Genomic DNA, 14,085 nt, shown 5'->3' on the forward strand with positions numbered 1-14,085 from the left:
GGGTAATAGAGTTGTTGTGTATAACTACTGGATTAACTCTTCTGACCAGTGATTTTGGGGGCTATTTCTTCCTTGGCTGTACCTCAAGGCCACTGAGCTGGGCCCCCATGGAGCCTTCGGGGGCAAGTCTTGTGTTGCTGACATGGTTGCCCTTGAAGCTGTTGCTCTTTTAAGTCTCTGCCTTCTCTTCTGGTTTCTGGTCTGGCCCTATAGCCCTGCCCTGACTCTGACAAACTACGTTGCCCTGGCCAGCTCTCTTACCCAGGAGGCTGACACTCACCCATAGCCCATTAGTCGCTGGGCTTCTAAGGTGACGGCATGGGACTGCCAGCCCTTACTGGCCTACCTTCCCCCTCCGTGCATGGCAGTTGTTGAGCCGTACTGAGCTGTGTAGTCCTGCTCAGCCCAGGACTTGGTGGAGTATCAGTTATCCAAGCATTTTTAAGAAGGTTGACTCTTCATTCCCCCCCATCCCAAAATGAAGTATACATTTTCACACGTTCTTAAATCAAGTCTGCCTTTACTTGCTACCTCTGAGTCATCATTATGTGGCCATCACACAAAATTATGTGTGACTGTTAAGAGTTGTGACTTTCGGTTTGCGTGATGCGTTGCAAGTTCTGTGGTCTTCCACAGTCAAGCTGTTTTCTGCCACTGCTGCTTTGAAATTCTGCAGTCTCATCTGTTCTCCTGAGACCCTTTGTTTGGGAAAAGCAGAATTTCAGAAGCTAGGTTTCTAAGGCCCAGACTGAGGGCCTTCTAGGTTCTCCAAGGCCGTTGCTCGAGAGCTCTACTATAACTGCCTGGAGTCTGTTTGCTTCTCTCTTAGTCACCAGCTCTGCTCTTGGCTGAGGTTTCCAGATATAAGAGCAGTCCCTCAGAAGTGCCCCTACTGGGACACCTGGGTGGCTCAGTGGGTTAAGCCTCTGCCTTCAGCTCAGGTCATGATCCCAGGGTCTTGGGATCGAGCCCCGCATGGGGCTTTCTGCTCAGCGGGGAGCCTGCTTCTTCCTCTCTCTCTGCCTGCCTCTCTGCCTACTTGTGATATCTCTCTCTGTCAAATAAATAAACAAAATCTTTAAAATAAATAAATAAATAAAAAGAGGGGCACCTGGGTGGCTCGGTGGGTTCATCCTCTGCCTTCAGCTCAGGTCATGATCCCAGGGTCATGGGATCGAGCCCTGCGTCAGGCTCTCTGCTCAGCAGGGAGCCTGCTTCCCTTTCTCTCTACCTGCCTCTCTGTCTACTTGTGATCTCTCACTGTCAAATAAATAAATAAAATTAAATTAAAAGAAAAAAAAGAAAGAAAAAGAAAGAAGTGTTCCTGCTCTGGAGTCACACATGCTTCAGGGCATGCCTCTTTAATTTTCCTGGTTCTGTTAGTTATCATTGTGATCAGAAAGAATAGGTGTACTGGTTTTTTGTTTTTGTTTTTATTTTTTTAAAGATTTTATTTATTTAACAGAGAGAAAAGAGGAACACAAGCGGGGTGAGGGTGGGAGAGGGAGAAGCAGGCCTCCCGCTGAGCAGGGAGCCCAACATGGGGCTCAACCCCCAAACCTTGGTATCATGACCTGAGCTGAAGGCAGATACTTAACAACTGAGTAACCTAGGTGCCCCAGTGTACTGTTTTTTTAACACAACTTAAAATTACTTGTTCAAAAGCACTGGGGTTAAGCTTTCTGAGCTTCATGGATTGGGAGCAGTCATTTCTGCACCTAAACTCAACTTAGGGAAGTTCCAGCAATTTCTGTAAATGTTTTTTACTTAATACTTTGTAGCTGCTCTTGAGGATTTTTGTTTGTTTGTTTTGTTTTTTAAGTAATCTCTATACCCAGTATGGGGTTTGAACTCACAGCCCTGAGATCAAGAGTCACATGGTCTAATGACTGAGCTAGCCAGACACCCTGGTCTTGAGGTTTTTGTTTTTATTCATTTTCTTAAATAAACTTTCTGAAGGAATCTGGATAAAATTGACTCATAGCTGGCCTTTCACATATACGTTCTAGGTCAGTTTAGGCCTTTATCAGTGGGTTCACTAGTGCCTACATTCCCATGAGATGGAAGAACTATGTTTTTTTCTGACCCTCTAGAGTAGAGCCTTACATACTGTTTTTCTGTATTCAAGGCTGTGAGAATGCTCAGGAGTAAATGAAAAAGTGTTTTAATTTCCACTTGTGGCCCTGAACCATTTCCGCTTGTGATCAGACATAGATCTTTCCGAACTGACACATCATTATCATTCACAAAAACAGCATAAATGATCCAGATTCATGCATCCAGCGGTAGTTTTTCTCTCTGTGGCCAGAGGTCTACTCATTCTGTAGGGGATTGGTTTTGCTCTGTCCTAAGGAGTCAGCCTTCCCTCAGGAACACAGGGCTTAGATCCACAACAGCCTTGCTTTCTCTATGGCCTTTAAAATCTAATATTGTTCGTAATGGACTGCAATTATTTAATATTTAGCATGGATGCAGTCTAACTCAGGCTTTTTCTACCATTATTATAATGGCTATAATTGCGAAAGGATGCTTTGGGGTAGGAGAAACTGCCAGATGCAATGCCATTTGATCTAAAAAGGTCACAGCAAAAGGGACATTTAAATTAAGTTATAAATTACAATTGAAGAACAATATTTTGATGTGTGAGACCAGAGATGTCAGAGCAGGGAGATGTAATTCATGGGTTCATTACAGAACAGAGGTGCCTGACAGCTGAGCCATGCCAAAAGGAAAATTTATTTGCAATATCACGCAGACCAAAAACGGCAGCTAAGATGAGAAGCCAGAGCAGAAACTTGAAGCCTTGTGGTAATACACAGAGTTTGTGCTAATACGACTGCCCAAGATCCTGTGATGCTTAATGATGGCTGTAATATAAATGAGGTATTTGGACATGTGCATACTTTTGTCTTAGTTAAATTAAGACCCTGTCCTTGCTTTATAAAATAACATACTTTATAACTAGGCATTAAGGTTGATTCTCACCTCTCTGTCCAATATACAGATTTGCTGAAATTTCAGAACTATTAGGCAGCAGGGCTAAAGCTTAAAACTGTATCTCCGTCCATGGCAGCTTTGAGGAAGGATGTAATTTAATGTTTATAGCAATCCATGAGAAGTTCAATCATAAGTTAATTAAACTGTAGGCAGTCATTAAGTATTATTTATTCTTTCGAGAAGCTTGCCAGTAAAGCACTTATATATATTAAATTATAGAAAGTAATAAGCAGGGAATGATTTGTCAGGCAGAGCGAGAGTAGCACATTTAACTTGGGCAATTATGCAGAAATGTGTTTTTCTTCTTGGGGCATGATCCTTCTTTGCTGCTAACCACGGAGAGGTCAGAAGCTGTAAGGAGCCCGAGGCGGGTGTGTCGTCTCCAGCACTGTACAGCAGGTGCTCTGTTGACCTTGGGGTTGCTGAGCAGTCTTTGATAAGAGACGTGTGCCCGTGATGATGCCTGTGCACAGTTGATAGCCTTTTGACATTTCACGTATCTTGTCACATATCTCATTTCATACCTTCCATTGTCTTTTGACACAACTGTGGGAGAGTGGCGTGAGGCCCATTTGATAGATGAAAACCTCAGCTCAGCCAGTTTGTGACAAAACTGATAACAAGAATCTGTCTCCTTCCTCAGATCCTATGCTGTGTTCACTAGGCATTGACAGAGGCATTGACAATGGGACGGCTTATATAGGAGGGGCGGCTGGGTGCCCATGGTTGTTGAGAGCTTTTTATGCAGCTGACCAAATGCATCCAGTCACATGTGGTATCATAGTCTTTGGCTCTGTGTGGGGGTTTCGATTGTTACAGTAGAACCAAAGCAGGAGCTTGTGTTACTCAGGCTGCCCTTGTTTTTAGCACCAAATCCCCCACGAGGTTGACTCTGCCGGTTCAGTCCTGCCGGTCCTTGCTAGCACAATGTCTGGCATAGGAGGTCCGTAGTAACTCTTGCTGAGACGGTGGCGGGCCAGGAGCATGTGGTGCGTGCAGCCTGCCTCTGAGGCTGGGACGTCCCACTGGACCTCACGGGCCCTGGAAGGTGTGGTAGAGGAGCACCGGACACCTGATAGTGGAACAGTCCTGTTTGCTGTCTCACAGTGAACAAACCAAAAGTGAAGAAAAGAGCACAGCCTGAGGATTCTGTGGTGCCAGCCCAGGGGACCAAAGGTGGAACTGGTGGAAAACAGTAAAGCAGGGATGGTTCCTTGATGGAGTGACTTGAAAGACTTGGAGATTGATGACGTATCACCATTTTGTTATCACATTCCTCGTCTAGTGACCTGTGGTTTAGGGGAAGACAGATTTTGCTTGTGTAGAAGTGCAGACTTGCAGTTCAGTGATGTGGAAGCAACAGATTTACAAGTATCTGCCTCCCTGATCATTGGATTGTACCCCCCACCCCCACCCCGGGATGATGAATCTGAAAACAGTGGTTTCAGCTGAATGACATCCTGCTTTAGTGGCTGGCAGGTGAGGGGGTGTGAGATCTAAATGCTTCTCCCACCAGTAGCTTGTAAACCTTGGCAGCTGGTTGAGTAATGATGTTGTATCTTGGTCCTTGTATTTTGTGATGATTTTTTTCCCAGTCGCTCCGGAATGGTACAGTTTGCTATACTCTACATTAAAATTACATTTAACCCCAGAATTTACTAGCCCTGCCTGCTTGCAAAATGGACAGAAGGATTTACTAATCTTCCTTTAATTGCTTTTCCAAGGCTACAAAGTGAAGCTGTAAGACATTTGAGGGTCCCCCCCCCACCCCGTCTTCATTGCAGTTTCTTTGAGCAGTGTTCTCTGGGGATATGGTAGAAAATTTTATTCACATTAAAGGACCTTTTTACTTCAGCGATAGTGAGAAGCCTGCGCTACATTTCCTCACTATATAGATATGTCTGTATGGTTATGATCAGGTATTTGAAACCCACATGTTTTCCACAAGGTGAAATTATTATAATTTGTTAGAGCTTGATGCTGTATTAGAGGAGAATTTTTTTTTTTAAGATTTTATTTATTTATTTGACAGAGAGAGAGATCACAAGCAGGCAGAGAAGCAGGCAGAGAGAGAGAGGAGGAAGCAGGCTCCCTGCTGAGCAGGAAGCCCAATACAGGGCTCAATCCCAGGACTCTGAGATCATGACCTGAGCCGAAGGCAGCGGCTTAACCCACTGAGCCACCCAGGCGCCCCTAGAGGAGAATTTTTTAATGGCTTTTTTTTTTTTTTTTTTTTTTTTTGAGATTTAAGGTAGCCAATATTTTCGTAGGTTTAATTCTAATATACATAAAGAATACAGTTGAAATATCCAGTTTAGCTCTTCCTCAAACATTATTTTGGCTCCAGTCTGAAGAAGGGAAATCTTCATAACCATCTAGAAAACCGTCCTTCTTTTAGAAGAGCTTACTTGTTGCCTCATACATGGACTGAAGAAGGTAGTACCCACCCTTTGAAGACCCTGGAGTTTGAATGTGAGATTTAGATAGACGTGTTGTACCAAACTGATACTTTCCACTGCCTCTCACAGGTTGCCCCTTCTCGCTCCTCCGTTCCTGATGTGCGTGTCGGTGTTCTCCAAAGCTGTATCTCTTCCTGGCACCTAGAGTAGCATCTGGCCCAGTTTAGCACTAGGTACACGTCTGTGGAAGGAATGAAGGATGTCCTGAACTCCGGTAATTTTCCCAAGGTGCTCAGAACTGATCTTCACTTTTGTGAAGCTGTGAGGGCCGTAACAACTTTTAGTATGTTCAAAGTATATCTTTAATTAAATATAATTTAAGGATTTCTGTAAAGATGTAAAACTTTCAGAATGTTCTCAGACAAGATTCCTAGAAAGTAGAATTAAATGTTTATAACATTCAGAAGAAGGTGAAGGTGTGGAAAGGTTCGGGGCGGGGCAGAGCCACCCCTTGACAACGGGCTTTTGGACTAGCGTTTATGAATTATTGATGACAACACAATAATACCCTAACTTCATTTGTTCAGTAAATATTTCATCACTGTTGGTAAATAATCCCATATCTCTGGCTTTTCAAATATGTCTTGGTAGAGGTGTGGGAGCAGACACTAAATATTTATTGGGTTTATATCATGGAAAGGTCAGGAGCAGGAATATTTTAAGAGGACGGGCAGACAGTGGATCAAATGAAAGGAGGGAATTTCCCATTATTTAGAGAATGAGTAGCGGAAGGAAGCCAGAGTTACCACACATGCGTTGCAACGGCTTCTTCAGGGGAAAGTGTGATGAGAAATGAAGATTTGTGAAGGAAGTGTGAACACTGGGATATGTTTAGGGAACAAATAAGCAGCTCACTAGAAATTTAACTGAGGGCGCCATGTGTGCATTGGGCAGCTTTTCTAATAAACCAAATAGCCAGAAGTTCAGCAGATTGTTCAGAACGTTTCTTGCAGCTCCCATTCAAAGTTGGCCTTGGTTCACCGAAAGTCAGGAATGGCCCAGGGATTAATGAGATTTGATTTAGCTTCATTCAGCAGTACACTTTTGAACAGGCCTTACGTTCTTAAGAGTAATTTCCTATCAACCATATAAGACTTTAAATTTTAAAATTTTTTCTGTGTACTATACCAGTATTTTAGTCAAATTTCAAAAATGATTAACATGAATAATTTTGTGAAACATAAGTGGTTTTGTTTATAGTTTAACAGTCTACCCCCCACTGCCCCGCCAAAAGGCTACTATCTAATCCAGAAAATTGAGTAGAGACTGCTTCCTTTTTTTTTTCTTTACTCTTTCCTTTTAAAAACAAATCACTAATACTCATTTAGGGTATTATGTGCCGGGTGCAGTTCTAAGCAATTTACATGTGTTTTCTAATGTTATCCTTATAATACCCTAAGATGTAGATGTTATTATTATACTCATTTTTAAAGATGACAACATTAAGTCCCAGAGAGGATAAGTAAGTCGCTGGATTCTAGTAATAGAGCTAGAATTTGAGTCCACATAGTCTGGCTCCAGAGTCCATAGCTCTTCATAATTACCTCATATACTATAATTACCTCTTAAGAAATGTTGTTAATTTTCCATAAGCTTTTTATTAAGAATTTATGATTTGATCAACTTGAATTGATTTCAGATTATCACTAAAATATGTGCTTTTAAAAAAATTAAATAGGCATACAGTTTTTTCTTTTATTCAGTTCTGGTCCACATTGTTAAGGTCATATTATAGATTCTTATTGTATTATAGAAACTTATTGTATTATAGAACTTGACAGGTATCTGCTTGGTCTGGATTTTGAGCAAAGTTTGAAAATCTAACTTTATTTTCATCTTTTTATACTGCTGAAATAAGTCGAGATGAAGATCTAATGATGAATGTTATTAAAATATGTTACTATCTCGCATTCATATTCAGTACATACACCCTCCCCCCCACCCACACCCATACAGTACCATCATCAAAACAGAATCCAGGGGTGCCCGGTGGCTCAGTGGGTTAAACCTCTGCCTTTGGCTCAGGTCACGATCTCAGGGTCCTGGGCTCGAGCCTCGCATCGGGCTCCCTGCTCAGCGGGGCGTCTGCTTCCCCCTCTCTCTCTGCTTGCCTCTCTGCCTACTTGTGGTCTCTCTCTCTCTCTCTCTTTCTCTCTCTGTCAAATTAAATAAAACAAAAAACAAACAAAAAAAAACTCAGAATCCAACAATCTAACATTAATTGTTGTTGTAGGTATTTCGTTTTGTTTTAAGGTAGTGACTTATTGTTATAGTTAATAAATAGTCTGGACTTCCTTGGACCTGGATTTAAAATAAATGGAGTTATCTAAACTGTGAGAATACTCAGGAAATTTTAATTTTTAATACCTTCTCTTTCTCTGAATGTGCAATGAAAATGGATATTTGTGATATCTCTTCCATTAGCAGTTGAGTAGTTAGAAAAGAGACTGGCTGTGTATGTTTCAAATACTATTTTAGCTTACTCAATAAATATTTACTGCAGGCTTACTATATGCCCAGCCCTGGGTCTGTAGCAGTTGGTGGGAAGGCAATTTGCACATCCTTCTTAGGAGTCTTCTACTAAAGAGGGGAAACCCTGTGTTCTCTCCTCTTTCTTGTGTGTCTGCAGTTCTTTACTTACACCTACGTAGTAGCGATTACTATCATCTGCTCGATCTTGTCATCTCCTATGTATTGTGTCCCCATGACACATCCTTAGGAGTTTGCAAGTTTCCTGGAAATAAAAACTATGGTTTGCTAAGGTGTGGACCTTATTCGTTCTGAGTTTGCAGCTGATGCTTGTGAATTGCTCAGATAAGGGATTGAAACACGGGTGAGAAGATTGGAAGGTCTGCTCTATGACAGCAGGGATTTCTTTGCCTGTTTTGTTCAGTCCTGTGGGCCCCGGGTCTAGTACATCCCATGGAACGAAGTAGGCACTTTGTCAACTTCAAGCCGAATGAATTCCAGTCAACTGAGGTTTAGATTTGGGTGGAGTTTGCACAGGGACAGTAGTTGAAGGCGTTTATTCATTAATTTAACCAGTCGTTCTCTTAGATCTCCATATGCTACGGACTGTGGTAGGCGCTAGAAATAAGATCTTAGCCAAAACGGATTCTGTCTGTAAAGGAAAGCCAGATTTCCCGTGAGAATTTTGGAGGAATGGCCATAGTTAGGGGAGGTAGATTAAGCAAGAGGATCTTTCTGTTATTTCATTCCATTGTCTGCAGGTTGAAACTCTGGAACTAGAAGGGGTTTGGGGTCACATGAACCAGAGAAGAAAGTCTTTGCAAGATAGAGAGGGTGAGTGGTGTCAGGCACTGCCTGGGGTTGGAAAGGATATGGAATGGAAGAAGTTTATTACCTTTAATGAGAGAGAAGTCTGGTCCTAGAAGGAGAGTGTAGATAAACCAGCATCTTCATTCTCATGTATTGCTAGTATACTGTTAAAGAGTTTCATGAAAAAGCTCTTACAGTTCAGATACTTGAAAAAAAATTTTTAAGTGAAATTACTGCAGTTGAAAGACTTCAGAGATGCTGAAGGGAAATAACATAATTCAGTAGGTTTTGAACTGCCTTTTGGGGGGAATGAGACAAGAGTGGGTAGAAATCACACTGGCTGGAGTCCTGGCTTTACAGCCTGCTGGTTTTGACCTTTCTGTGCCTCAGTTTTCTCATCAATAAAATGGGGTGACTGTAGTTCCTACCCTATAAGCTTAAATGAGAAAATACCTTTCTCGTAGGCTTAAGAAAGAATAAGTACATGGATTATGCTCCCCATTCTCTCCGGCCACATGTTCAGAAAGTGTTTGTTACTGTTGTTCTGAATCCTATTCCTGTTCTTGCCAAAGTGTTCTCTACCTTACCTGCCTCCCTTTCCCAGAACAGCTGGAACTGGGGGCAGGGGGCCATTGGAGGAGAGCGAATTCTCTTGCTGACAAGCATACCCTTTCCGTGGTTCTTCTGTTGGAACAATTGCAGGGCTTCTGTTTTATTGATTTGCTTCCGGATCTGTTACTTGGCACGCTTCACTAACGGAAGTTGTTGTTGTTGTTTTAGCTACATGAGAGTGGGTATGATGCGGGCAAAGCCCTACAGCGCCTGGTGAAGAAGCCTGTGCCCAAGCTGATCGAAAAGTGCTGGACGGAGGATGAAGTGGTGAGTGCGGACGGGGTGGTCTTGTGGCTGGTGTCACCAGGCTGTTGGCTTCTCAAGTGTGCCCTCCCTGCGCCTCTGGGGGTTGCCCGTGGTAGCCGTTAGTCAAAGGAAAGAGCCTGCAAGCGTCATAATTGTGCAGAGAGACTTGATCTTAGCTTAGTGGGAAGGGTTTTCTCAGGTTTCATGGAAAGGGAAGAGATTGGGAGTGTTGGTTGGCTGGTCTAGCAAGCCAGTTTGATCCCTCCCCATTTTAAAACCCAGCATTTTTAAACTAGTTGATACATATCTTAAGTGGAGCCAGTGACTTGGAGGAAGCATAGACCTGATTATGTAAATACTGTGGCTCTTACATATTCATCCTGTCATTATGGCCCATCAGAGAAGGTGGGGAGATAAAGTACGTGCCCACAAATACAGATTTGAGTGCCCATGGATTCCTGTTCCAGCAGACCGAGTTCTCGTGAAGCTACCTCCCCATCTTGTGACTTCTGAAAGGTATTGCTGTAAAAGACTTACAGATTACTTGTGCTTTTGCTACTTCAGTCTTGTGTCTGAGTGGTACTGCTTGACGTTTGCCCTTTAGGTTGAAAGAAATTAAGATGAAGGCTGGCACTGGTAGACATATCAATTGTAAGCCTGTTGCTGATACTTTAAAATATGCTAAGAAAGAATGTTGAAAAACTTTTCTGTGCTTTCCTAATCTTGCTCTTTTCGTTTTTTATTTATTAAGTACTTACTTTGTGCAAGGTGCTGTGTTAGGACCATATCAAGAACAAAAGTTCCCTCGGGGGCACCTGGGTGCCTCAGTGGGTTAAGCCTCTGCCTTGGGCTCGGGTCATGGTCTTGGGGTCCTGGGATTGAGCCCTGCATCAGGCTCTCTGCTCAGCGGGGAACCTGCTTCCTCCTCTCTCTCTGCCTGCCTCTCTGCCTACTTGTGATCTCTGTCAAATAAATAAATAAAATCTTTAAAAAAAAAAAAAAAAAAGGCCCCTCCTCATGAGGCTTATGTTTTAAGAGGAGAGACCATCTATAAATCAATATATGTCAAGTGGTAGCACAGCTGTGTGCTGGGGAGAATAGAGGAGGTAAGGAGGAGGGAGAAGAAACTGGGGGAGTGGGGAGGTGCTGTCTTCAGTAAGGGGCGGAGGAAGGGCCCTGGTAAGAACCATTTGAACGGAGACCTTAGTGCAAAGATAAGCCTTTTGGATCATGCCAGGGAAGAGAAGTCTGGGCCCTGGCATGGTCAAGAAGTAGGCAGGAATGTGTCTGGAGGGGGAAGCGGAGGGGGACGGCAGGCGGTGGATCATGTGTGACCCGTGGACGGATGGTCAGCGCCTTGCTCTTTGGTCTGCATGGGCAGATTCTGAGCAGAGGGGTGACTTGATCTGCTGGTGGGGCGCACTCTGGCCCAAGTCACAAGTGGGCTTCCGGGGCAATTGCAAGCTTCCAGGCCCAAGACCAGTGACCGAAGAGCACGGCATCGGTGCTGGGGAGAAGTGGTGAGATCCTGGGTGCGGGCTGGAACAAGATCCGAGAGGATATGTTCGAGGAAAGGTCGTGGGGAGGGGGTGGCGAGTGGAAGCCAGGAAGTGGGCCAGGAAGCCGCAGGGAGGGACCGAAGCAGCCCTGAAGGTTTGGTTAGAGAGCGTTGTCAGGAGTCCGTCGTCCATTAACGCTTGCGGCTGACCAGATGCATGAGGAAGTTGGTGCTGCTATTTGGAAATTAAATATTTAAATGCTTTACATGATCATTCAAGAGTTGGAAACTTCTTAAACGTTTGTTATTCAAATAGTGGCAGAGTGAAAATGTGAGAATTGTTTTGTCAAGTCAGATGTCGTTTTTCACTGTGGACCCATTTTTGTGAGAAGGAGAGAATTTTGATTGATAAAAATTTAAGATTCTCAAACAGCCTTGTTGCAAGAAAGAGGCGAGGAGGTGGAGAGGATGGAAGGAGTGTGTGAAAGGCCGTCACCGCGGGGCCCCCATCGGTGCCTGTGCTAGGAGCCCTCCTCGGCCCTCCCTCACCTTCACCTTAAGGTTTCTCAGCAGCCAGGAGCTCCCGGTGCTCTCTCCGTGGCCCGTCCTTCTTTCTGGGGTTTAAGGACTCCCACTTAAAGGAAAGTCGCCTTCCTCTTCCTGCAGCACTTGCCTCTCTTGGGCATAGTGTGGCCTGTATCCCTGCTGCTGCTGGGGCTTGGGGACTTGAGGCAGCCCGTGGGACAGAAAGGGGAGTCTTAGACATCGGAGAAGGCCTGACTTTCTTTTGAAAAGTGAAACGCGACTCCAGATTGCTGCACATCCCAAGGACGTGGTAATGATCGCTAACTGCATGAATCCTTGTCTTTCCGGCGCATTTTTGTCATGGTTGCTTCTTGTTTTGGTTGGAGTTTTGAGAAATGTGCTGGCACTCATCCAGTTCTTGCAGAACCCAGGGATCAAATGCTTCCCTTATTTGTAGGAAGTTCAGTTTCACTTTCTAAAACCTGAAAAGCAAATGAGCAAGAGGGCTTGAGTAAATGATAGGCTGAAGGCAGCTTCTTATGAATGTATCCAAGTCAAATCTTTGACCAGCTTATGTGGCAGCCAGGCACAGGCACTCGTGGACCTCTGCCTTGGCCTGGTTTTGGCTGTGAGAACATGACCTGCTGGGTGCATGTGGCCCTTCTGGTCGAATTCCCCACATCATCTCACCCCAGGAAGCACAGGAATAAGCAAAGCAAGTGTGTCCCAGTGAAAATAAGGACATGGGCCTACCTCCTGTTCTGTACCCTCCCCCACCCCCAGAATAACATTTTGGTTATTTTTAAGCGTCACTGCGTCCAGGATACCGGTTTGCTCAAACTGCAGCAACGTCGATGAGGCCGCCATCGCACCGCCTTCTGAGCTGCTCCACTGCTTGCCTGCGTCTGTGGGCAGCTTGCCCTTGCTTTCTCCTGCCGCCGCCGCCAGCTCTGTTCCTCGCAGCTTTGCTTCCACGTTGATTGCCCTCCTCACTGGTGAACTTGCTAAGAGTGAGGCCTTCACTGATGGTGAGACCAGTGTCTGGTAGAGAGGCATGTTCTGTCCAAGAGGGACTTGAAGAATATTGACAGGTCTTTATTTAAGATGAGTGTTTTTAAAGATTCTTTACCATAATTAAGATTGTCCTCCATCTAACATTTTATTAAAACTTGTAATAGTTAATAATTATGCATCAGAGAAAAACTTGTATGTGCACCCAAAGCTGACCTTCGAAGTTTTACTTTTGGAAAAAAAATTCCCGTATTATTAATGATAGCACCACCCAACATCTTCATCCTAGGTCTTTCAGATAATCACCAGTTCTTGAGATTTTAGGCCTCAAAATTACACAGTGGGAGGCCATTGATTTTACATTTTCTCAGTGATTCCTTTGATAGCTTGTGTGTGTGTAGGTACAATATTTCTCACCAAAGTTTCTTTGGGGCTGAGACACTTTAAGTCTTGTGGAATGGATGCCAGGTTTGTGGCAGTTTCTGTCGAATTCTAGGCCCAAAACTGACAACTGCTCTCTGCTTTAGTGCAGTGACTGAGAAACATGTGGGTAGCGGGCTCGAGGCCGTCTCTCAGGCTGAATAAACTGGGTCATATCAGAGAGGCAGTTGCGAAGAAATGCTGGGTCAGTTGGATGGAGCCGAAGGAAACAGCCGGCGCCTGTCTTTGGGGGCCGCACTGACGGTTAACCAGTCTCACTTACATTATGCTGAAAATATTATTCCATTTCAGGAAGCCATTTAAATCAGTAAAACTTGTGAAGAGAAACAGGAGAAAAATACGAGAAAAATACTGATCAGAACATTAAAAAAAAAAGAAACTCTAGATTATTAGGTTTTTAATTAAACATGGTGAACACATTTAAATATAGCACAAAGGCCCCAGGCTGAACTGCACCTAATCGAAACTTAAGTCACCCTTCCATGCTCGGGTAGTTATTAATTCTGCTTATTTACGCATGCGAGCTGAAGGTAGCATTTGCTGCCGCTGTGCCGGTGTGCATCGCGTTGGGATTCCATTGCCGCTTGACACTGCGCTTAATTAGCATTCAGCTGTTGATTATGGAAATACTGGGGACGCTAATTGAATTCTTCTTAAAATTCAGGGCCTGCATTTTCCTTGTGGAGTTTGGCCCGACTTGCAAGGTTGTAAGAGTGGGTGCTCTGCTGAGCCGTGTATGCCCTTCTCCCTTTGCTTCCCATCCACTTGGCTGTGTTTATTTTGGAAATTATTTTCATGTCGAAGCAGCTTTCAGCAAAATTCCAGGTGTTCCAGAAGGTAAAGGTTTTGTTGCTTACAATGTTCCCGCAGAGCGTTCATTTCATGTCACTGCGGGTAACTATAACTTTTATCTGGAAGTGTGTTTTCCCTTAAAATATTTTATGCCAATTTTGGTGTACTATATTGAGTGAACAATGTAGACACAAATAATCTAAAATGTTTATGCATAGCCAGTTA

General features: G+C 43.8%; 1 protein-coding gene across 1 annotated transcript in view; it reads left to right on the forward strand.

The window, feature by feature from the left end:
• LOC111154621 (arginine-glutamic acid dipeptide repeats) overlaps positions 1-14,085 on the forward strand; it is a 497,893-nt gene that overhangs the window by 335,180 nt on the left and 148,628 nt on the right. Inside the window, exon 11 of the mRNA XM_022514341.1 lies at positions 9,516-9,614. Coding sequence (XP_022370049.1) covers positions 9,516-9,614 — 99 coding nt within the window. The remainder of the gene's footprint in view (positions 1-9,515; positions 9,615-14,085) is intronic.

Source organism: Enhydra lutris, unplaced genomic scaffold, assembly GCF_002288905.1.
Source record: "Enhydra lutris kenyoni isolate GAN:26980312 unplaced genomic scaffold, ASM228890v2 scaffoldscaffold38, whole genome shotgun sequence".
In the NCBI taxonomy this organism is placed as follows: domain Eukaryota; kingdom Metazoa; phylum Chordata; class Mammalia; order Carnivora; family Mustelidae; genus Enhydra; species Enhydra lutris.